This window comes from Lonchura striata, chromosome 1 (assembly GCF_046129695.1).
Source record: "Lonchura striata isolate bLonStr1 chromosome 1, bLonStr1.mat, whole genome shotgun sequence".
Taxonomy (NCBI): Eukaryota; Metazoa; Chordata; class Aves; order Passeriformes; family Estrildidae; genus Lonchura; species Lonchura striata.
The window spans coordinates 94006615-94032825 of NC_134603.1; the positions used below are offsets into that span (position 1 = coordinate 94006615).

Sequence of the window (26211 nt, forward strand, 5' to 3'; positions counted from 1 at the left end):
GGAGCGACAGCGGGACCCGCACCGGGCCTGGGCCCGGTACCGGGCCGGGCCCGGCTCGGAGCGCAGGGAATGGGCAGCCCCCGGCCCTCTGCACTGCCGCAAAAGCACCAGCGGATGGATGTTAGGAAGAAGGGACAGGACAGGTTGTCCCAAGTACTTGTGCTGGGAGTGGACTCCTCAATGCACGAAGGACAAGGAGCTGCTGGAGAGGGTCTAGTGGAGGGCCACAAAGATGAGGAAGGGTCTGGAGCATCTCTCTTCTGAGGAGACACTGGGAGCTGGGCCTGCTTAGTCTGGAGAAGGGAAGACTAAGAGGAGAGCTCATTAATACGTGTGAATGTCTCGGGGATGGGTGTCATGGGGATAATGCCCGACTCTTCGGTGGCAACAGGATGAGGAGCAAAGGCCACAAGCTAAAGCACAATAAGTTTCACTTCAACATGATTAAGAACTTATTAACAACGAGGATGGTGGGGCACTGGAACAGTCTGCCCATAGAGCTCGTGGAGTCTCTCTCTCTGGAGGCATTGAAAACCCATGTGGATGTGGTCCTGCTCAAGGTGACCCTCCCTTGTCAGGGGTTGGCCTAGATGATCTCCAGAAATCCATTCCAATCCTAATGATTTTGTAATTTTGTGAACCTGATATAGCTCATGTCTGCTCCGTGTGTTGCCGATTTCCTGGCAGAGGAGAGCTGGGGTCAGGCTATTGCCAAAACTTGGCACCATGTGCTGTGTCCATGCTCAGGGTGCACTGAGGAATCAGAGTTCACTCTTCCGACCAAACTGGATACCAGGCTCTCTGCCTGCCTTCTCTGGCTGTGAGTGAAAGGCATGCACATTTTTTTGGCAAAAGTTAGGTGTAGGCCTGGTCACTTTAGCTATCCGCTGTGTTCACAGGGGGTGCTGCTCACCCACACTGACAGAATTGCATTGCCCAATGGTAGTTCGTTTACTTTACCACTCAGCTGGACCTCGGGAAGGGATATGTGAGCTACCTGTGCTGTGAATCATCTCTCAGGCAAGAACTGGGAACAGAAGCCTTTAAACTTGCATAATTGTGGTGAGCTCTTTGCTCTGCAAGGCACAAGTATTCTACAAACCTCAGGTGTGAGGGAGTGCCCTGAGAAGAAGGACTATGGGGCTGAAAATGAGCTGGTGCTAATAAACATTTGTTGCTGACTCCATGCAGCAATGTGTGTTTGTAACACATTCTGTTGCTATCAAGGCTTTCTCCTGCTCGTTGCTGTCCTGAGTGTCCCTGGTTACCCTTGTTCTGGCTAACAAAGGCAGGATTGTAATCATGGAGATGGGTTGAGATGCGCAGTTGGCAAACAGCTGAATGAAGCTCATATCTGGGCCGTGGCGTGTTTCCAGCAATGGGTTTGTACTTTGGGGTGAGCAGTGAGGAAGTGAAGTCCACAGCAAATTGTAAAGGATATAAATGATATGGTGTGTTTACCAGGAAGATCTGGTTTTTTTGACACCACGTCACAGTGCAAGTTGCGCCTTTCCTTAAAGGATAGATCTCTGGTTCTGATGGGGCTATCCTTAGATACTATAAAATCAGAAACTGTCTAAAAACTTATGCTGTAGACACGTTTGTGAGCATGAAAAGCCATAGCAAGAAATGTTCGGCAGCTGTTACATTTAGAGGTCTGTTCCGACCAAAACAGTTCTGCCTCAGTGTTTACACCACACCCATAGGTAAAAAGGACACCCCATTGGCTTCTTGCTTGCCAAGATAAGCAGCCCTGCCGTGTCCTCAGGGCTGCTGTAATGTGATATGGCAGTTCATGGAGTTAACCCAAGGACTTCGTGTGAAGAACCAACTTGCAGCCAAGTAGAAGGTATTACAGACTATTGATTCATGACTTCAGCTAGACAGTATCTGAATAGTTTATTACTGCAAATTGTGTATTTGTAAGAGTATGTCTGGAGTACGATCAGCTAATTAATGTCTCTTTATTTGTTTACTGTGTTTTTTCTCCTAATTTGGTTGCTCTGGTTTAACTTAGCAGGCAGCTAAACACCACTCAAGTGCTTGCTTGCTCCCGCCTATCCCTTGGGATGGGGGAGAGAACTGAGGGGGAAGAAAAAGTAAAATTTGTGAGTTGAGATTAAGACGTTTTAATAGAACAGAAAAGGAATGCATAATAATAATAATAATTAGAATATACAAAACAAGTGATGCACAGTACAGTTGCTGTCAACTGATGCCCAGCCAGTTCCTGAGCAGCAGCCCACAGCCTACTTGCAGGTGGGTTGATGTGAGAAGCTGAAAACTTCCTGACTTAGTATAAACCCTGCTTGCTAAGATATTGTCAATATCACTCTCATCCTAAATCCAAAACACAGCGCTGTACCAGCTACTAGAAAGAAAATTAATTTTACTTCCCAGACAAAACCAGACACATGTATGAGTAGATGGTGATAGAAAATTCAACTTTTTTATGTCTCTCTGAGTAAATATATTCCTTAAAGTAACTGTCTTAAAGTAACTGAGGTCACCACTGTCAGCCTTCGGAATAACACAGAAGCATCTCCAGTGTCCCGAAGTAAATGTCACAGGGTGTTTGGACACCCAGAAGTGTAGGCCAGCTGTAGGCCAGGTTTTAACAGCAGGGAGAGAGAATTTGGTAGACTGTAAGTAATTTCATGTCTGCCCTTCTGCCCTATTACCCAAGCAGACAGTCTGAGCATGGGCGAGTGATTTGTACTAGAGGAAAATCAATATGCAGAGAGGCAAGACGTTAGGTTTTGTGTCAAAGAGCTGGTTTTTAACAAGTGTACTATTTTCTTCTGCTTGGTTGACAAAAAGTAGAACCTCTGATGGTTTATATGGTTTATGTTGGATTATAGTCTCAACTAAATGGATTTAAGTGATATTTCTAAATATCATTAGTGATTTAAATAATGGCATGTTGTGACTGATTTGGGTACAGAACACAAAAGAATTTATAAACTTATGGAAGCCAATAAAACACATATGGTTGCAAATTAAGATAATCAAAACTTTAAAATTTCTTGTTTGTTTAATGTGACTGAATCTCAGTGGTCTTAACACATGGGAATCTCTTGGAAGGCAGGTCTCTCCAGGGCAGTGCAGAACTGGAGCAGGTCTTCCCTGAGAGAGTTTGTCATCTCCTTTTTTGAAGGTTTTCATAATAGGTTTATCCAAAGAGCATCATGGCTAACCTCACCTTGTTGCATGCAGATGTCAATTATGACATTGACCTGGAAAAGCTCCAGAGTCTAGCTAACCAAGTTAGTATGATTTTCAGATCCCTAGCCTTCCTGACCCTATAAAGGTACTAACAATGGGTAATAAGTTCAGGGTAACATCATAGGACATGCTTCCAGCTCATCTGCTTTCTGTTTCTTTAATTTCTTGTAGTTATGTGCAATGTCAGAAGGTTTGAGCCTCTCTGTTGGAATTTATCTGCAAATAATTTTTTAATGTTTTTTAATGTAATGATTTATTGCAAATTTTTTTCAGTTATCCATTATGTTCTCTTTTAAGTGGTGGAAGTTGTATTTTTATTTATAGATACATTTCTTTCTCGTCTCTCTAAATTGCATTTTAATGGAATTTGATTTTTCTTTTAGAATGTGCACTATTATTTGACTAATAAAGCTACCCAGAATATAGAAGAATCAGGGAAGAAAATTTGTCAAAACAAATTTGTTGATTGGTTTTGCATTGGAAACAAGTTAACTGAATGCATGCAGTTTCATCTGAAACATGTCCTTCAAGATTTTAAAACTGGTAAATCTGATTTTTGTAAATGACTGCTAACCTAGGAACAAAACTGAGCAAAATAATTTGCACTGGTCTTTTTCAGTGCTAGTTGCTTTTCCTACTTTGACTGACACAGTTGTTGATGTGATTTTAGGGATTCATGGAACACAGAACCACAAAACGGTCCCAAGATTGCTGCCCCTTTTTCTTGTGGGGACTCAATTTACCAGATGTCTGCTGGGAATATAATTCCACAGAGAGAAAGGAGTCTAGAAGGTTATTGGAGTGTGTGGAAGATAAATTCCTAATGCAGCTGGTGAGGGAACCAAGTAGGGAAGGTGCCCCAATGGAACTGTGGTTTGCCAAGAGAAAAGGACTGTTGTGTGATGAGAAGATTGGAGGATGCTTTGGGCACGGTGGTCCTGAAATGAGAGAGTTATCAATTCTCACAGAAGTAAGGAGGGGCATCAGCAGAACTGCCCCCTTGGACTTCCAGAGGGCAGATTTGGGCCTGTTTAGGAGACCTGTTGGGAGAGTCGCTAGGGAGACAGTCATGGAGGATAGTGGTTTCTAGGAAGGCTGGACATTCTTTAGGACAGAAATCTTCAAGGCACAGGAGCAGGCTTTCCCCATGTGCTGGAAGAGCCAGCAGGGAAGAAAACCAGCCTGGCTGAGCAGAGAACTCTGGAGGGAACCCAGGGGAGGGAAAAAAAAAAAAAAAAAAAAAAAAAAAGGCAGAGTTTCAGAGTTCTTGACCTGGAGGTAAGGGCAGACTATGCCAGAGAACTCCATGGATGTCATGAGGTTATGCAGAGAGAAAATTAGAAGAGCCAAACCCCAGCTGGATCTTTATCTGGCTGCTGCCATAAAAGAAAATTTAAAATGCTTCTACAGATATATCAGCAACAAAATAAGGGCTAAGGAGAATCTCTATCGTTTGTGACAAAGGATAAGGGAAAGGCCAAGGTGTTTACTCCCCACTTTGCCTCGGTCTTGATAGTGAGACATCTTAATACCCAGTTCCACAATAGAAAGTTTTGTATACCCAGTTTCTTTCATGAGAGCACCAGGATTCTTGCACAAGTATAGGCTAAGTTGACCCATGATGACCTGTTCTTCAAAGGGACATAAAGCTGTTAAGAACTCTTTTGAGGACATAACTCACACACATTTTACAAAAAGTAAAATTTTCTAAAAAACCACTCTTCTAGAGAAACGAGTTTCTTTCTCTTACTCACAGAATACCTTATTTGTTCACAGTAATGGAAAAATCCTACTTTGCTTTTAGTTCCTTGTCTATAGAATCCTGACAGTGTTTCTTTTTGCACTTTCATCACTTAGGTGTTTTATCAGCCATGTTAAAATTTTACGTATGACAGTTATCCAAGCTGAATAAGACTTTTTCTCACTGGATAACCTAATGAAGCTTGTGATTGACAAGGTCTGCCAGCAGATTGTTTCTGTGTGTTAGGGAGGAAAAAATGTCTAAATGGTGATTAAACAAAAGAAAAGTTCAAGACAATAATGAGAAAAGAGAGGCATGGTTTTCTGAACAAAATGATAGTTTGCAGTTGAGATAAAAATGCAGGAAAAAAATAAAATTGTCTCTTCTGTCCAGCAGAGATGTCTTACTTCTTTGTAGGTGTAGGGTGACAGAATTGTAGTTTACAGTATCTATTTTTCCTCAGCTGTGCAAAGAAGGCAGATAAGTTATTTTTTCTTCTCTGTAAGAAATTGCTGACTGTATTCTGAGTGATAACAAACTTTAAGATTTTTTGAGATTAGTTTCCCATTTACTGTGTGGTGTGGTGTTCTCTGTCATCTACTTGGAAAGTGTGGAAAAGTCAGGGCTGCAAGCAGCTATGGTTCTCCAGAGTCCAGGGTGGTTTCCATTGTACACTGGTGCAGCCACTTGTTTTGGCCTGGAACTGCATGACCCAGAGTCACAGGCAAACAGGCACTGCACATTTTCACATCATTTTGTGGAGCAGTCACACAGATTTGTGACTGGCCTCACTAATACCTCTTTTTGGGGAGAGTTCTATTTAGGCTATTATTTCAGTGACCACATGCCATTTTGCCATTGTATAATTTTAAGCATTTTTCTATATATTGCCTTATTCTGTCAGATTTAAGTATGCTTGAATAGAGATGTCAGTATTTTAAGAGCATTTTAAGTATACAAGTATTTTAATGGAAATTATATGCTATTTTTGGAAAATCTACAGGTATAAGAACATGGTTTTGGATTGGGGTCTGACGGTATCCAAGTATTTCCATTTGACTTCAGTATTATATATGTATAAAATATTTTGGAAAGACAACCAAAACACTCTATTTCAAAAATGTCAAAACGTAGCCATTAATTACCTTCATAACATATTTCTCTGAAATTTTACAACGAATGTAAACAGTTCTATCAAATACTTTGATTTCTTAATAGTAACATTACCCAACTGAAAATCATAGCATCAAAATTCTGTTTATTTTGTTCATTAGGAGTTGTTATCGTTGGTTTAATAGTTCAACAGTGATTGTCATTTTTCAAATACCTGCACTTTACCCTTGTAAAGTTGCACTCTTCCTGAACAATTAATGATATCTGTGCATCAAGTCTGATGTAATTTTCCTGGGTTATTTTTTGTTGTTGTTGTTTGGTTTGGTTTTTGTGTTTTTTTTTTTTTTTTTTTTTTTTTTGCAGAGCAGTATTTTGAACAGTAGTAACTTGGAGGGAGGGTTTGGAGAGCATACAGAGTTCTGGAAAAATTAAATTTAATATTTGGAAGGGGGCTTCCTCAAAAGACTGATCTACTGTTTTGGCTATTTTATTTTAGTAAAGGCACCCAAAATGAGTAAATCTGCTGTGGCTGCTTGTTATTCTTTGTATAGCACAGAAGAACAGGGATATATTTCCTTTTAAATAAGATTTAAATACCAGTAGTGTTTGAGAACTAATAAGAGTAATAGAAAAAATACTGCCTCTGGCAGTGGCTCATACCCATACACATATGCTTATGATTTCTGGTAAATGAAAAGCACTTTGTAAAATAGCTGCAGTATTAAAATGTATTTAAATGCTGCCCCAGCTAACCTTCTCCTTTCCTTAGTTCCTCTGTCTTCATTTCTATGCTGTCCATGATGAAAAGATGCTGACCACCTAGCATCCAGATGATTCAAGATACAGTAGACACAGGCTATTGGGACACACAAGTCTTGGGAAAAGCTGTTGCTCAGATATTTCTTTTTTTTTTAACTTTTTAAAATAAATAGCAATTGGTTAAATATCATTATAGCTTCTAAAGATGCATATGCACAAAGTAAATATTACCTGAGTGTATGCATATATCAATGTATTGGTATCAAGAAATCTAGAACTCACTTCTGTGCAATCTCAGTAACCTTTTTGCAAATTCCCTATTTAAAGCAAGCCGTGAATCCACTGTGGAGACTAGACAGTCTATGATAGGTGTGTTAGTCTTATTAGAAAATAATGTCCATCAACAGGTCTTGACAATCCTTCTCAGTCTGCTTGTCTGGCATATCCTGGTTTGGAAGCATTAAAGACCTGTTTCTAAATCCTTAGCTTGTTTAAAAGTAATATTGTCTTATTTTTACTGCCAGAGAAAGTGTGTGTCTGAAAAAAAAAGTTAAAATATTTCCCTGAGACTGTAATTCATTCTAGTATATTCTTAGTAATCACTAGTCCTTTGTGGTAGTGAAGCTTTTATAATTAAACTTCTGTGACTTTTGGTGCCTATGAAAATAATTAATTGTATTCCAAAAGTTTAGTCTTTACAGAGTTGTCTCTGTCTTGCACAGGATATTATTTCTGCTAACTAGGATTTGCTTGCAGGATACACATGATATTGTTGCTTGGTAGTGTTTATTTACAGGCATTATATTTCCCCAACAAACATACAGATTATCACAATACTCACTTGTAGTCACACACAGATGCAAACATCCATTTAGTGTTTGCCTAAGCAGGAGGGAGAAATGTGTGTGTAGATTTCCACAGAACCTTGGTGTTGGAGAAAATTGTTTTATCTTGTGAGAGTTGCACATTGCGTGAATGGTAAATTTCTGCAGACTATGTTAGAAAAGCAACTAAAGAGCCAAATGTGGGTGGGGTGTGGTTCAGAACCATCATTTATTCGTATTGTTGCAGTTAAAAACGGGGGAACTAAAAGTGGAAGGGGCCAGGTACAAACCATCACATTTGATAAAGTTTTGGATTGAATCATTAATAGAATTCCTTGTGAAACAATAATTCATTAATCCATCCATCCAAATATATTCAGTTTTTTTGTTAATTTAAATAACATCTGACTTCCTCCTTCTCAGGAAAATGTTTTAAAAGTCAATACAGCTCAAATGAAATGCATAACACAGGCCTTGAAGCTTATAGGTTGAATTCTACTGACAATGTCAAATTGAACTGTATTGTGTTGCCATTAAACTGACCTGCTACTAAGTTTCAGAAAACATCTGAAACTTTTGACTCATCTAACATATCACAGCATTTTTCTAGTACGATAAGTTAGCAAACAGGTTTTCAAATTCATGGTCTTTGTATGTAAACTAGTTTTGAAGGGAGAAACATTGATTGATTGATCCAAGTAGTTTATCACTGGCCAAAATAAATTAGATGTCTCACTCAAGATGTTTTTTTACCCTGATCTGACTAATTTACAGTATGAAAATAAATGTTCAAGTGTTTTGTTTACACAACAATAATAAGTAATGCATTTAATGTAGAACACTAAATAGGCTTCTTGATTTCCAGAGCTGTTGAGTGCATTTTTTACTACATTTAATTTATTATTTTCAGTTCATCATTTATACCCAAAATTGCTGCCCATTATTTGCAGATTTTGCATGGAAATACAGATATTTATCAAACTGCGGGTGGCAGTCTCACAGTCACTTCCAAAAGCAAGGATAGCCTGGGATGAAGATAGTCATATAACCTACAGGAATATAGGGTTGGACATACAAGTATACTGGTCATATATCTGTACATAACTCCTTGTTCTGTGAACTAGTGGCCGTGCTTACTGACCTGCATGGACTTTAAGGCTAGGTGGTGGGCTTTTATATCCCACCATGTTTTGAAACCCTTGAAGGAGAAATTCTCTATCAGTGCAAATTATTGCTGCCATTAGCTGGAAACTTCGTGCTTCTACAACTTGTGTTGGTAATTTGTTGGAAGGTCATGTCTCATGTGAAAGGGAAGGTAATCTTCCCTGGTCATAAAATGTTATGCTAAAAATCTTATGAAAAATAGATCACTCCTAGTACCTCTTTTCCTCTCCTAATATCTCCTGCAGTAACTGTCGCTGGGACTTGTCTGAGTTACTGACTTTTAAGCCAGATGTTACTTCTACATTTAGAATAAATGTTATCTGAGAAGAAATTCTTGCAGCCAGCAGCCATGTGCTTATGGGAGGAAAAGAAACTGGTGTTTATGTTTTCTTTTTCCTTGCTTGCAGACAGAGGACAGAAAGTGACTATTTTTCTGTAACTTTTAATTAGCTATTGAGTATTTGGGAGTTTTTGTAGCTCATTTTTGGCTTGAAATGCAGAATATTTTTTTAATACTTAAATGTACGAATCTGAACCTAGTATTATTAAATAGAACGTGTAGAGATATAGAAATATAATATGATAATCCTTTTTCATGCATAGTGTAAGACTCCTCGAGAGAGTGTTAAGATGTTGACTGCAAGACACTTTAAAAATTACTGACCTTAGCGTAGGTTCACCTTTAAATTTTAATGTGTATATTTAACATACTTGGGCTTTCCTAGATTAAAAGGTGTTTGTCAATGCTTCTCTTCTTTAAAAGAAAAATTGACTGCTCTTTTTGTCTTCCTAAATGCTTCTGATCTCCTTTTCTGTTATAGTAGTTAAACTGTTTAAGTGCACAAAATATCTGTCAACAGGTTTATTGAATGACTTCTGTTCACTGGACTAGAATACCTTGAGTTTTAAATTTTATCTCATTTTTCTATCTGATATTAAAGTTTATCTTGTCAGATCAAAGTATTGCATCAAATGCTGGGATCTACAGTTTGGACAATAGGAGTGTATGCAGCACTGTTTTAGAGGTGGAGCTCATACATAGCCCAAAATAAACATTTTGGCTAGTAGCTGCTCTTTGCTTTGTGTTTGGCAGATAGTTAATCTATTCTAGGGGTTTTTTTTAGAGCAACTATAGGAAAAATAGTAGGGAAAAGCATGTAAACCTTTTTTTTTTCTTTCTTTAATGTGAAGTAGCTTTGAACAATGTTGTGTTACTTCACGTAGGTTTTAGTATTGCTTTCATTCATGTTTTATTTTTGAACTTCAGAGAAATACATAGGATCTATGGGTTCTGAGAAGCTGTATTTACTTTACTGGAGCTAGTGGAGGCATTGGGTATGTCTTATCTGATCACCATCATGCCCCAAAGATAAAGAGCTTTTGACATATTTTTCCATAACTTGTCTGCCAAGGGTGTGGCTTTTTAAAGTGCTCCCTTGTGCTGGTAGCACCTGGGAGGTGAGAGTTGTGGAGTGCAGAAAGTCGGGGTGGGCAGCTGTGGCACATTATGCCTGGTGCACTGGGGTGCCGCATTATTTATGGGAATGAAGATCAGCTGTGCCTACCTGAAAACCTCAAATCTGTTTCACTGCGTGTTGGTGCATCAGTCATTCAGCTTTACCGAGCAGAATATTCTTTTTCCTTCAATCCTTGACTCCGTTCACTGTGGGTCCTTCTGCTCTTTCTTCGTGTGAGAAGCTGCATCTGGTTTCCTGTGGAGGATGAAGTGACACCCAGAGTTTGTTTCCTTTGTATTTCTGGGTTACTGTCCAACTCAGGATGGAGATTTTAGCCTCTTTTTCTTTAGTCCTGATGTAATCATCCTTAAAGTATATGAAAACTTCCATATCCTGTAGCTAATTAAATAAAAGGGATACAGAAGGAAATATCTAGTTCATTTGACTTTCTCTACCTTAAGGCATGTACAAATTAACCTGCATTTCTCTTTTTCTGAGCCTTTGGTAATAATTATAATAGTCTGGATCTGAGCTTCCTGAAACATTACATGCATTGTCCAAAGGCATATATTTACATTCCAAAATGTCTGAAAACAATATTCATCACTCTGTTGTATACACAAAGTAGGATGCTGATTTTATTGCAAATTCCAAATTGACTTTTTTAGGCTATAGATTTGACTAACAGGCTTTGCATATATTAGAATTTTATGTGCTACTAAGTTATTTCAAATATCCACCATTGTTGTCAAAATTGATGTTGTAAATTTGTTAAACTAAGCATGCAGTACTTTCCTATAAATGAGGGAAGGTCATTGAGCCAAATGGTGGTAGGAAGTCCAGTGGGGGATATTTGTCATTACTGACTGAGTTATAAGGAATAAAGATTTTTTGATAAGCTGTAAAGCTGACAGAAATGGATGAGAGAATAAATTTTGGATAGCAACTTCAATATTCGAAATCCTGTAACTTTTGGTGTGTTGTCTATAAACAGAGCAGGTGGTATGTTACTTCATGTGGATTGTTTAATTAAATGTATTTATGGTTTATCGTTGCCTTTGTCATGAGATAACTGGATCCTATCTAATTCACATACAATTTCTTCCATTTGGACCTATGATGTTTACATCCGCTGTCTCAGAAATCTCATGTTTTCTTGAGCAAAAATCAAGGGGTAAAATTAACAGTCTTTATTGCTAGAATACAAAGATCACTTTTGCAAAGTAAAACTTTATTAGGAGTCTCTTCAGTATACTGAAAATTACTAGTCTGTCAAAAGGACCAACAAACCTTTACCTCAGGTGACCTTCAGAGAACTATTTCTCTAAGTCTTTTGTTAAGTCAAAATATCTCATTTATTTTAAAACTGTTTACTGTTAACATATATCTGATACTTGATCCCTTTCCTCTTCTAAGGAACTGGCGTAATTTCCATATTAAAATAATAATATGTGTCCTGTAACTAGGTATTTACTTTCAGAAATAATGTTGTGCTTCAAAATGTCCTATCAAAATCTTATCATCCAGACTAACCATACTGCAGTCCAAGTAGTTAGAATATCCCAAGGCTTTATGTCCTGCATCTTAATTAAAATAACCTTAGCAACTATTGCTTCATCAAAGGCAAATAATCTTCCACTGTCAGATGTGAAATACTTGCATCCAGAAAGGCTGATTAGCACCCAGTGCTTCCCTAAATGAAATCACCAAGAGGTGCATTGTGTTTAGCCCTCTTCAGGGTACCCAAGTCACAGGGTCACGGAATCTGGAGAATTGGCAGGGGCACACAGGGATCATGGAGTCCATCTACTGGCTCTGCACAGGACCATCCCTAAGACACACCACGTGCTGAAGAGCATTGTCCAAACCCTTCTTGAGTTCTTTTGGGCTTGGTGCTGTGACCACTGCCCTGGGGAGCCTGTTCTAGTGCCCTATTGTAAATGCAGGCAAACCCAATAGGAAGAGATGAGGATGTCTGGCTCAATTCAGAAGGCTGAATGATTTCTTTATTATAACTATGCTAAAACACATTAATATACTATTTAAAGGAAGATACTAAAAACTACAAACTTACTTGTTCTATCATCTCTAACTCACACAACTTGTGACCCTCTTGAGAGTCCAGACACAGGTAGACTGGATTGGCCATCAGGCTCAAATAATCCTTACCAGAATCCAATCAAGCAATCACCCCAGGTAAACAATTTTCCAAACACAGTCCACATGAGAAAAACAAGGAGAAGAAATAGAAATTGTTTTCTCTTTCTTTCTCTCTGTGCACCTCTATGAAAAATCCTGAGAGAGAGAGAAATGTGCTGCCACAGTGCCCAACCACCCTCTAGGGGAAAAACATTTTTCTAATATCCAATGAAATCTTCCCTGACAACTCCAGGCCATTCCCTTGGGTCCTGTCACTGGTCACCACAGGGAAGAGATCGGTGCCTGCCCCTCCTGTTCCCCTCTTGAGGAAGCTGTAACTGCAATGAGGTCTCCCCTCAGTCTCCTCTTCTCCAGGCTGAACACACCAAGTGACCTCAGACACTCCTCATATGGCTTCTCCTCAAGGCCCTTCACCATCTTTGTAGCTTAATAACTTTCTTATCTTGTGGTGACTAAAACTGCACACGATATTCAAGGCGAGGCTATACCAGTGCAGGGAGAATCTCTAGCCATGCTGGAAAGAGAAATGTTGGTCACAGCATTGGATTAAATCTAATCTTTCCAGAAAAATACTGTAGTGGATATACACATCAGGCCTTTTTGATGAACTGTTCTGAAACAGCAGCACAGCAAATGGAGTAGTATATATCTCTCTCAAAAGGAAGAAGGGAAAACAACCTTGTCAGGTTTAGAACTTCATTTCAAGGCATTCCCTGCCTGGTAATTGGGCTGCTGAGCTACCCCAGTGTCCTGGTTGTAGAGCAGCTGGCAAGGGCTTGGCAGTGAAAGCTCAGCAGAGAGCTATTACTCACTTCAGGCCGTCAGGACCCTTTTCATCTGTTGCAAATTCAGGTTATAGTTCTTTGCCTGGTGCCTCGTTAACTGAACAACTTGTGCAGTTGGGTCCTTCACTGATAACCCTCTTTTTTAGCCTCTTCTGCGATATAACATTTAAATTGGAACTCCAATTAAGATTAAAATAATGCTTTCGTTTGGACATCTTTACTTTTTTCTTTTAACCCTGACCTTCTGAAAAGCACTCCCTTCTGCAGAGATTCCTTACACTTAGAATTAAGCCAATAACTGTTTTTATTTTAGAAATATAGCCATAAAAATGTATGTTTCAATGAACTGCAAAAATAATCATAGTTAACTATGAATAGAACTGATAGTGTTCTGGAAAGAAGAAAGTCTTTGGGAACAGAGCTGTGTGCCCTAGTAGCAAGGAAGGCCAAGAGTATCTTGAGATGTATCAAGAGTTGCTCAGCCAGCAGATTGACAGGCGGGAGATCACATCTGGGCTTCTGCATCCAGTCTTGCCCTCCTCAGTCCCCCAGCAGGAAAGGCACAGACAAACCTGTAGGCAGCTCAGCAGGAGCTACCAAGGGGGCTGAAGCACTTGTCCTGTGAGCAAAGGCTGAGGGAGCCTGGGGAAGAAACAACATTGAGGGACCCTGAAAGCAGCCAGTACCTCAAGGTATCCAGAGGGGCCTGGTAGGAGAAAAACTGATAGCAGATGTAAAGTGCAGGAAGAGAGGCTCTTCAGACTGATTCTGAGGAAAGGTTTTTTCACTACAAGGACAATCAAGCAATTGAGCTTGTTTTCAGAGCAAGGTGGTCTGGTCAACGTCGTCTTTTCAAGACTTGACAGGACAAAGCTGTGATTAATCTGATGTGACACCAACACTGAACCTCCTTTCAGCAGGAGGTGGAACTAGCGAACTCCTAGAATCATTTCCAATGTGAATGATTCTGTGATCCTGTTGATCAGGTGATCATCCATGCTCTCTGCTTTGAAATGGGTACAGTCACAAACTGATGAAAAGATATAGTCATAAAAAAGAAGCTCTCCTTTTCTGAAAACATTTTTGAGTTTAGGCTGAAAAAAAAAATTTAAGGAAACTTATGGAAAAGGTTCAAGTTTTTATTAGACATTTTGATGTCTGGGATGCAAAATAGCAATGTTTGCTTTAGAAATAAGCTCCAAATGCTTGTATCTGATCATACTGCATGTATTATATGCATGCGGTTACAGTCACCCTCTCTCAAATATTATTTTCTAATGTTCATCAGTCTTTATTCCTATTCTCTGTTCTTTTGGGTAAGTCCTCTATCATAAATTATCTCTAGTGCTGTTCTATTCCAGACATATTTCTTAGCAATTGCATTGGAATTCAGGTTTTATACGTTAGCAGAAAAACCAAGTAGTGACTGGTAGGTTTATTTCTGTAGGCTTTTTGTGAAGACTGTCTAGTGACTGTGCTTCGTTAGAAAATTCAAGGAAATAATACTCTTTTTTATCAGTTTACCAGTAGTCTAATCTGTATTCTTCTTTACTCTTCTTTCCTCCTTTCCCAGCATGCAGCCACCACCCTGACTCCCCCAAAGAAGTCCTGGTTGCAAGAATAGGCTTTGCTTTGAATTTTAGAAAACAGGCAGATGTAGTTGTTGTTGTTGTGCTGTAACTTGAAGTGTCAGTGCTGAAAGTGTGACTAGTGATGGAGTTTGAGGGACAACTTGTTGATAAAATGTTGTGTTCACATCCCTCTGTTGGTCTTGGGTTTAATTAGACCAGTCACAACTACTTCCCTCGGAGGTATTTACCTCTCAGTCTCAAGCACACAACTGTGGGTAAGGTTTTTTTTTTCATGTTAGATGGTAATTACATGCAGGTTTTGTTTCACCTTAATTGGTGTCTTTTAATGACACATTTATAGAGGGAAAAATATTGTAAATACATACATACACATATATACAGAAATACACAAGTACACATATATACATCTAAATAAGCATTCCCTCAGAAGTAATACTGTACATGAAGATGTCTTCACTAATGCTGATAAAACTTTACTGTGAGCTAAAATTATTTTTCTGCAGATGATTAAAAAACTTTCTCTTAAATAAAATGCAATGCTGAAAATTTAGTTGGGCAGATCTCATCTAGTGCACATTTTGCTAGTAAAAATGTGAAATTCTGAAAATTCATCCTGTTGCTACCATAAGTTAATAGATGTTAGTTGGAAGGCAGCAGTGGTAAGAAAATATAGTTCAGTTAAAGCAAGCAGACCTTTTATGGAATGGGTCCCTCACTTGATGTAATGCTACTGTATTATGAATTAACATCTCACTTTTATACATTGTGCTCTTAAATAAAAGCATCATATACTTAATTCCAGAGCTATTAACCCTTGTGGGCTCCCTAGAACTTGGCTACTTCTCGCTTGCCTTAATTTATTGAATATAACTGAAGCTAATAAGAAAAAATGCATTTTCCTCTAGACCTTTTTTGAAAGCCTTGAATATGAATATTCTAACCTGGTGGCCCCTTCCCTTGTGTTTTGCTTGCACAGATTGTGTACCACAGCTGTCTGTCTTCTGTGTTCATGTGCATGCTCAATGGCCAGCAACTTGTAATAGCCATTGTGTTCCGCAGTGTGATGCCTTTGACTATGATGTGATCTATTAATACATTGCACTTGCTGACAAGCACAACGCCAAGATGTCAACATGTTTGTAAAGATGTCTTGGAAAGATGACTTAAACCTTTAGCGTGTTGTGATACTGGTGAATGCAAAGTGGTGGTGAGAAAAACATTGCTTGGCCAGGTTTATTTTGAAAGCTCGGAACTGTGTACTTAAGCAAGTATGTTTGTGTGATGTTTCAGCTTCTTTTCATTTAGCAGAGTATAAAGATTTTTTTTTTTTTTTGGTCAGGTGTGACATATATAAACTTTATTTATTTTGAAATAAAATATATAAGTCCCCAAGCAGTTATTATTTTCTGAAGTACCTGGCTTGTGATTTCACTTTTCATTAATAGTTGTTGTTTCAGACTTTGCTTCTTGTAGACTTAATTTTCATGAGGATACACTAGGCTTTTGATTGTGCTTCAGGGAAGAAAAGAGATTATTGGGCCAAAGACTGCTTTCTCTTTAGATTTTACTATTATTTGGCAGCACTGTAATCTCATAACATTAGCAGGCAATGCCCAGTGCCTTAAGAGTCTGTGGTGATGCTCTGGCCCTGGCCTTCTTCTCGTGTTAACACCCAACCCCTCCTGCTTTCTGCTGATGTGCATCTGTTGCCTTGTGTCACCATCCACCTGCAGTGGCTTTGGTCTGCAGCCGTCACACCAAGTCTACTGCCCATCGAGGACATTATTTTGATTTAATTGGGAATTAATTGTGTGACAGATGCATGTTAAGTAGGAATCACAAGAGATGTTTTGAGTGTGCATATGTATGAGAGTGCTGAGTGAATATAACAACTGTACACTCTTGCTTGGATCCTGCTGTCACTAGTCACTGGAGAAGTCTTTGCAGAAGATAAAGTCAAAGGTGTTTTTTATTCAAATTTCAGCACACTTGGATGATAAAATCAAAATGCCTTGTTGCGTCTTTCAGCCATTTTTCAATATCTGTTTTCAAAAAATAGGTGAGAAAAATAATTAATTGTGAAATGTACTTTAAGACTTAATTTAAATTATGTTTCCTAGTGAATACTACTGCATTAGGAACTAGGTTTTTCCCACAGTCCATAGGAGCTGTACTGTATCCAAAACTGCTTTATTATTCTGTTTCTCTGGAGAGTTAGCTTGGTACCTTCTCACTGAAAGGTCCCCTTTGTTTGTGTCACTTGCTTGGCCTTTCTAATGGGATCAACTCTATCCATCAAAATCAGTACTGCTGTATTACCCCCTCCTCAGTAATGTTGCTTATCCAATTCCATGGAGAGCTGATGAAGCTCACTAATCTTCAAAAAGAGCCCAAAACAACTAAAATGAAGTTAACTCTTGTAATAGGTTGGCCTTCTGTCAATTTCCGAAGTTGACAGAACTGGCTCATCTGAGGCCGAATATCAGACTGACTGTGCTGGTCTAAAGGGGGCAGAGGGAGGGTTTGTGTCTGCCAGGGTTGTGGAATTGCAATGGTTCCTCTTCACATTGGCTTAAACTTGTTGCAGTTCCTTTGTGCCCATTTGTTTAAATAATCATCCATAAGGTACAGCCATCACTTCACTTGCCAGTCTTCTTTTCAGCTCTTACACTGTATGTAGATAGTGCTTCTTTTAGAATAATATAAAGTTCTATGAAGGCAACCACATATTCGCTGCTACTGGCATTTCTAGGTGTGCCTTCAAATGTCACAGGTTTGGGTTTGGTGTGTTATACTCATTGAACTGAAAATACACTCCATTTAGAGCAGCTGATCAGCAGACTAGTCTGTTCATCAGCCAGACGATCTCTGGAGCAGTGCTCTGTAAAGAAACCCCAACAGATATATGTCTGAATGAACAGATTATTCTCAAACGTGTTGCTTACACACACTACTGTACTTTCAGAAGGGCTTAGTTTTTCACAGAGTTGAAGCAATATTGCATTTCTTATGGTAGTTTTAGCTTTTAATTCATTCTCAGTTCAAAAACTGTTAAAATATAGAGTGTTGAGGTGCTGAATTGATACTGTTCACAACTGTTGTTTCATATAAAAAGAAAAAAAACATGCACACATAGGAAAACAAACAAAAAAGAAGTCTTCCAGTTTGTTTATATCTTAACACTTTTTACATAATTTTAGAGAATTTGAATATTGCTAAAATATTTCTCTGACACTTCTCAATGGGGAAGAAAGGATATTTTACAGTTATCATAGTAGTGGCTTTGAGCTTTGAATTGAGCCCATCCTTGTTTGAAGTGATACATGAAATAGTGTAACTTTGGTAAAGAGTAGTGCAAGGCTATAGAGCTAGTCTTTGAAGTGTGTTTAGAGATATATGGATTTAGCTGTAGAATTAAGATTGTGTTAAAGCCTGTGTAAAGTAACTTCCTTTGGATCTTACAACTCATGAAGTTTAAAAAATTAGAAGGTAAAAAAAATAAAAGGTAATAGTGCAACTTTGTGATTATAGGTAAAAATTGGTCTGTTTTCTATGTACATATCTTTTCTTTCTCAACAATTGTTGGGTGTAATTAGAAGAAAAAAGAGAAAATTGAACAATTAAGACATCATATGTACAAAACAAAACAAAAAACTACCTCCAGTCTGTAGGTGTTCTACTGAACAAGAATTTGGTTTTGTCCCATCTATCTTTTTTATGTAGATAGCATTTATTCATTTATATTGCATTTTAGCTCTGAACAGTAATTAAAGCTAAGCAGTAGACATAAGATTTGTCAGCAGAAAAAAGTAGAAAGTATTCAAGTAGAAAGTAAGGACAAATAGAACAATAGTCAGTGTATTAACACTTGGCTAGAATAACTCCCTAAGTTATAGAAAAGTGTATCTAGTAAGATATTAGCTTAATAATGGAGCTCTGTGCATTGTATCTTAAGGCTTACAAGCAGGTATTGTATTAAAAATAAGCGAGCATTGTTTTAACCAAAGGTATGTGTGCTTATATCAGTCGGATAAAATTACTGTCAATATGCTTTTGCTTTGTGTGATTAGTCAAAAAGCTTTTAAAGCAAGTTGTAACATTAAGTTCTTTGTCTGCTGCCTAAGATGTGAGCTGCTGGCATCTTCCCATTGTCATAACCATGTAATGAGATTGATGCTAAAAAATAAACAGCTCGAGATGTGTTCCTCAGCAATCCCGTCCTGTTCGTGATTTGTACATATTCCCCTAGCCAACAACAGAAAGACTTGTACCCACTAATAGACACATGCTGTTGTTGTTTTTTCTTTTAAGCTAAATATATATATGTTTGTTGTTGTTTCTCTTGGAAACCTGTCCTTTCTTTCAAAAAATATTACATGTTTTGCACAGTTTAGCCCTACATATGTGTATGGGGAGATTTGAAATCTCTCCATTATCAAGCAACAGAATTACACTATATATTAATGATTTGGGGTTGTTTCTTTTCTAGAAGAAATAATCAGCTTCCCCTTCATGTCTTGCTAGGACAACAGCTGCAGATGAGATTGAGCTTCCATATTTAATACATTCTATTAACTTCACAGATCCAAACACACACTGGCTCGCTCCCTCACGCACCCCAGTGTCACATTAGAGGTGAGCAGGCCCTAATTAAAAGCACGCACCATCTGCCAGAGTGCGGTGGCAGAGTGGCACTCCACAGCCATCCTGATTCTTAGGATTGAAATGCATTATTTATGAGCTCAGAGACAAAATATGCTGCTTGGCTGGTGAAAGCTGCATTGGGAGCTGGATAGCACCATCTAATGGAATGGAGTGTTGCTGGCTAGTCATCTTTTCTCTTCTTCCTCTCTCCTCAGTCTCCTCCTTCAAATGATTTTATTTTTCAGTCTTGTCCTTGGATTTTCTGTGATAGCATTTCAGACAATTTTGTCCCTTGTGTTCCACTTTTATACAAGACTGGAAAGTGTTGTTGAAATATTAAACTAATTGGGGGGGAGATTTTTGCAGCCTTTTGTTTCCTTCCAGTGCCACACATAGGGTTTTACTTTCTGTAGCAAAAGTGATACTGATGTGATATGGTGGTACAGAGGAACACAAGGAAGACAGATGAGCAAGATCAGTTTACTGCATTTCTCCAGTTCTTCTCAAGGACCCATGTAATGGAAGTTTCCACTGCTCTGTCTGAAAATTTTATTTTCGTCTGGAAATTGGCCCTGACTTGGTGGGGGAGGGAAGGCAGTATGACAGTACACTACAGACTGTGTGAAAGTTCTTTACTGTGTTTGGAAAGAAAGGGCAGGATTTGGGGAATGCTACAGCTTTGGACCTTCTTCTCTGGAAGCAGAGATCGTAACTTCTTCCAGCTTGCAGAAATCATGTTCTGTTATTGCTTCTTAGTGGGGAAATGGATGAGAAGGTGTTGGACTGAGGGGTGAAATACACCTTATCAGGAGAGGAAAAGGGTGACAGAGAAGGAGCTCTTTTTGTGTCAATTGGTCCATCAATCTACCTTTGTTGACTACTCGATTACAGCACTGCATTTAATAGAAATGTATATTGTGACAATGACCTTTAGGATATGCAGGTTAAGAATAGTCACACTAATTCAAAATAATCTGGGGAATTGTTTTCTGGTCCTTAGCCTTTTTGTGATATTTTTGAGTTTTGCAGTATTCTGTGCTGGGTATCCAAAAGTATGGCATCAGCACAAACAAGCAGTTAGGACTGGACTGATACTTGAAATACGACATTTTTCTACAGTAACATCCAATAGAACCACTTTTTTTGAAATTACAGGATCTGGTCACTAGTTCAACTCAGGCAAGACAAAACTGTGAGTAAAATGATATATGTCTAAAACTGAGCAAAAAAAAAAAATATATATATATATATTGGAGGTGTACATTTTATTCTTTGTATCAGCATGTTTTAAAGAATGTTGAAATGACATAAATCATGGCACATCTATGAATACATATCCTCCTATTGTTTGTGTTTAGAACATATGCCATCAGAAGGATAAGAGATGCCTTTAGAGAAAACAAGAACATAGCAGATTCTGAAAAAATAGAAGAACTACTGAATAAAGCCAAAGCAAACCTAGCGGTTATTCAACGGCAGGTATGTTAATTTCTCTAATTTTTTATGGGAGTTGTTCACTAATCATTTAACTGTCTTATGCCACTAGAGATGGAAAAAAATATTTCCTTGCTCAAAACATCTCTAGATGAACATCAGTTTTTGTCTGAATTTGTTCGTCTTTTCATCATAGGTTCAGAGGGGTGGCTTTGACACCCACTCCAAATAGTCTCACTTTCTTCTGTGTTTGTTTTTTCCCATCTCCAAATACAGTGTTAGAATAGTAACAGAACAAGAAAATCCTGAAGTGGATTAAGTAAATGTTGGCTAAATGTGTCCAAACAGGGTTATAGGTTCTTTGGAAAACTTGAGTCACTGGCAATATTTTTCTTCAGCCTTGTCTGAGTAGCATTTATAGCATCTCTGTTCCTTCCACTAGGTACCATGTTACTAAGAAATGAAGTAGACTTGGTTGAACTTCAGATGCTTTTTTAACTTCTCATTCATACCTACTGTCTATCTAAAGTGACCACTAAAAACTGGAAGAAAGCAAGTTTCTATGCCTGACCTCTCTGTGAGAACTTGCAGTGCTTAAGCTGCTCCTCCTTGCAAAATCTGCTTGCTGACACCAGTCAGAGCTCAATAGTACTTTTATTAAACACTGAATGAACATGTGCACCTACTCCTCCATGGTTTGCTTTAATATGGCTCTTTAAACAACCAGCAGGTCAGTTGGACAGGTTCTTATTTTAGTAGGGAGCTGGACCCTTTGATTTGACAATTAAGTATGGATGCTTCAATGCAAGTTTATTTTTTTTTTTTTTTCATCTCCCAGGAACAGGTGTTTTTTTGTGCTACCATAGTTTTGCCATCTTTTTTTTAACCCAAACACTGCTATGTTTTTATTTGTTTTTTCAAAAAAGCAACTTGGATTGGATTGTTCCAGTATAATTACATTTGAATGTTGGGGTGTTTTTTTCTCAGATCTGTAGGTGATAATTGGCATTTTCAGCTCTTCTAATTCTTGCTTAAGATAAAGTCTTGCTAAATAAAAACTTTGCAACTTTTTTTCTCAGCAAAACATGATTCTACTGGTGTGAATCCTAATAGGTCTGGGACAGATTCTAAAATAAAACATCTCTTTCCTCTCTAAGTCCTGCGTAAAACCAGATTACCTTGTTTCTGTAAATCCTAAAAAAACCTATATTATTTCTCTGAAACAGACTCTTGACAGGCTGGACTTTTGAGTAGGGTAAGGGTTGCACCTTTTTTGAAGTTTTCTTTTAGCCTAAAGATTGTCCCTTAGCATCAGTCAGCATCTTTCTGTTATGCATTTATTACTATATCAGTGGGACTTGCCAGAATAATTCAGAATGCCTCACCCGGAAGGGTTTTGCATGTTTGTTTCAAACATCAGCTATTTGAGGGCCATCTCCAACATTAAAAGCCAAATTGCTGAAGTTGGTTTTAAATCGGATCACTAGAACTTCAGGAGAAAAATTCTTGAAAAGAAGGAATATTAAAGACACTGACACAACTTTCCATTTTTAACACTGCTAAGATGGTGAAACTTATGTTGAAATATCTCTGTAATGTTGCACTTTAGACATTTTCCAGAGAAAGTACAAGCACGTTGCATTCACTTTGGGAAGGGTTTATCTTACATGTTTTCAAGAGTAATGGATAATAAATGTTATTATACAGTAACATAATAGCCAATGGAACTTTTTAACAAAAAATAATCAGATAGAAGAAAATTATTTTATCAAGATAATTTTTTGACATGCATCCCTGCAAGAGTTGATTGTTTGGATATTAAAGACTTTTTATCCCTAAAAAATTGCAAACTGTTGTGCTTTGCAGAATTTCTGTTATGTTTCAATGTTGTCTCAGTCCCATCTGTAAAGCAAGAGATAAATGTTGTAAAAATAGCAACACTGTTTTAAAAGCTTTTCATCAGGACTATTAAAAACCTGAGCATATAAATTCATGTTAATATTTACTTGCTGTCAAATTTCAACATGCTCTGTCAAAAAAGTTCATTCTCCCTCTCTATTTAATTGAAGACCTAAGTAATGACGTCATCTGACATTATTAAGACTTTATATTTAAAACTAACCAAGCATAATATAAAATGCTTTTATTTTTAAATGCAGAAGCACTGAAGCAAACATGAGATCTAACATACAATTTTTTGCTAAGCTTAGGGTTTATTATTATATGGTTCATCTTGGTATTGCTGACTTTTTTCTAGTATGTCAGTAGAAATTAAATAATATCCCTCTTTGCTGACAATTTGTTGTTATTCTAAAATCAAATTTATATTCACTTTACATTCTAATTTATGGTTTAGTCATCAAAGTGACCATTGAAGTGTAAGGTTCATAAATAACTGTTTGAATCAGCCTAATGGGAAATGTGAAGTAGTGACAGATTACTGTCATTTTGTTCATGTCAGTCACTGTACAATTTGCTGGAGTGTTATAAAAGTAGCTTTATAATGCTGAAAAGCATGGAGGAACATTAATCTCCAGCTTAATCCTCCTGTGCTTATTATTGGTTTTGATTTTATAATAGTCTGGCTGATGGAAGGAACAACTCATTTTCAACACTGTTGGCAAAGATTTTTGTGCATGTGTGTTTACTGTGCAAACAGTAAAATTTTGTGATGTCTTTCCTGTAGAGAAGGATGTTGTGAGAAATGCATTATCACAAATAAGTGGAAGAAGAAAGTTTTAAAAAGTTTTGAGGTGAAGTCTTGAAGGTGTTGAAGGATTGTCATAACAGCCGTTCCCCAGCTATGCTAATATGATTTCATTTGTGAGTTTCTATTGCTATTAGTAATGTTAGTATGTTAGTGGTAGGGGAATTTGCTGAAATTTAAGATTTATGAAAGCCACTTTGAAGATTAGCTAATATTGAGTGTTTTGGAGTTTTCTTTATGCCATTCTGTCTGTCGGGTTTTGAACTGAAAACATAACAGTGAAGTTCAAAAGCTATAGTAGACATGTGTGCTCTGATTAATCAGAGCCTTGTTTTTATTTATAGGATGTCTCGTTCTTCCATATTCCTCTGTAGTGCTTTCTCCTCAGTTTTGTATTGTAGCTAGAAACTGCCAGTCATCTTGGTGTCCAGTGAAGAAGGATCATTCTGTTTTTCTTGGGCAAGTCTGAGCCTTTGTCATCAATTTTACTGGTTTTAACATCACACACCTGCAGTACTTTTCAATAAAAGGGTTTTAATATTTCACAGCTTTGTTGTTCTCTTTAAATAATCCAAACTGATGAGAATCCTGGTTTGCACAAACCTTGGTCAGGAAGATAAGAGATGGCACTATGAGCACTCAGACAGTCAGGACTTGTGGATCTGCCTCCTTTACAGCTGGCTGGTGGTCTGTGTTTTTTATGGGAACAGATAAACTTCTCTTCTAAATCTTGAATTGTTTTTCCTTAGACTTGACCTCTCTTACTGTTTCCTTCAGATGTGTAGAATAAAGGAATGTGGTGTTGATGCATGAAACGTCAGTTAGAAAGGTTCCACTGATAATGATTAATACTGAGTACTTGCAACATTTTTCATGTTTGCGGCATGTTGTAAAGTACATTCTAATACTTGAAATATCCATTGCTTGTAGTAACTTTAGCTCCATTTCTCTTAATGAAATGCTACATGACTACGCCTTGATAAAAGCCCACATCATACTTAGTGTGCAGTTTTGGTCTCATATTCTTATGTTTTTCCATAGTCAAAATTATTGATTTGTTCTTGTGCTGAAACTTTTGCAAAATAAGAACAGTTCTTGTAGATCTTTTATTTTTTAGCAAGCCAAGTTGCCAGTGCAGCTGTGTATAGCCAAGTACTGTGCCTTCTTGAGATGTTCATTAGCAGTATCTTATCTTGGCAAAATTGTGAATTTGAATAACACTTGAATGGAAGTGGAAATAAAACTGTATCAGTGTACTAATATAGCACTCATATTATTATGAATTAATGACTATAAAGCCATAAGGAAACTTTCTGTTAATCAAAATAACATAAATATTAAAACATGTTTAATAAATATTAGCAAGACAAGCAACTTCAATTATAGTTGCTATAGAAAATGAAAGGTAGAAGTACTAGCCTAGTTTACTGCACCTGGTTTGAATTGACTTGTCATCCTTTGAGCAGCAAATATTCCTGTATCAGTAATTGATGGTGTATGTACTTCTGGACTGAAAGCATTTTGTTGAGTATTTGGAGGACTGGTACCAATTTACACAGTTGTGAGTTTGTGACATTGGAATTGACTGAAGGAACTTACCAAACTTTAAGAAATATTCTGGGTATCTGAACAAGTTGTGTTTATACTGCAGAACACTGTAGGTTGGATGCCCTTTGCAGGAGAAGATTAATTTTGAAAAGTCTTGTTAGTATTAGATTTGGGCTATTTATGTCTAAATGTTATGAATATGTAAGAAAGTTGCAAAATGCTGTGTAACGTGTTTCATTATGTTGGCAGCAGTTCTGAGGCAAGGAATAGCTGGAAAAGCCCTTTGAACACAAGGGGCAGCACCACGCTACTGTTCAGCAATGTGTATAGTATTGACAAGTCATGTCTTCGTGCTGGCAGACAGTTGTGTTGGGGTTCTAATATGGTTCATTCTTATCAGGCTTGTCACTGCAAGGGAGTTCTAAAATCACTTATTATTTTTCTGCTTTTCTTGAGAAACTCTTTGAATTTTATCTCTGGCTTTTTTTTTCCATCTTCACAATGGCAAATATCCATTTCTCTACGAAAATACAAATTTTTCTACCATAGAATTGTACACTTACAGTTCTTAGATAAGAACTGGAAGTTTGCTGGGGCTTTCACTTGTGCCATGTATTTTTATTTATTACAGTTGGACATCATTTTCCAGCCAGGATAGAGCTGACATTACACCCAGAGATTTTTTCTTACCTCTCTGGTCATTTAGCTATACTTAAAGCAAGTGTAGACACAGTAGAGTTTTCAAATGCTTCATTCACAGTAGAAGAGTGGGAGTGAATGGCTTAATCAAACAATGGACAAATATCTTACTAAAACAGTTTTATCAAGCCCCTGCACGATATCCATGAATTACCTATACACTTCTAAATCCTCGAATTGGCGGCTGGAACGTAATGTTTGGTGTAAGCCTCTTGCATTTCGCTTGCTCCTAGCATGTTACAGTACTGGTAGTCAGTTTTTAATTGCTTTACCACATCATGAGTTCTAGCTTGTTTGGTTCCTCACCTGCAATTACCAAAATTATGCTGGAAGCTTGTGGCAAAGCCACAAACTGAATT

The 26211-nt window shown here is 37.8% G+C and overlaps 1 protein-coding gene across 1 annotated transcript in view; it reads left to right on the forward strand.

Moving 5' to 3' along the window:
* Nucleotides 1–26211, forward strand: part of LYRM4 (LYR motif containing 4) — an 85991-nt gene that overhangs the window by 262 nt on the left and 59518 nt on the right. The window contains exon 2 of the mRNA XM_021534771.3: nucleotides 20823–20943. Within this exon, the coding sequence (XP_021390446.1) occupies nucleotides 20823–20943 (121 nt within the window). The remainder of the gene's footprint in view (nucleotides 1–20822; nucleotides 20944–26211) is intronic.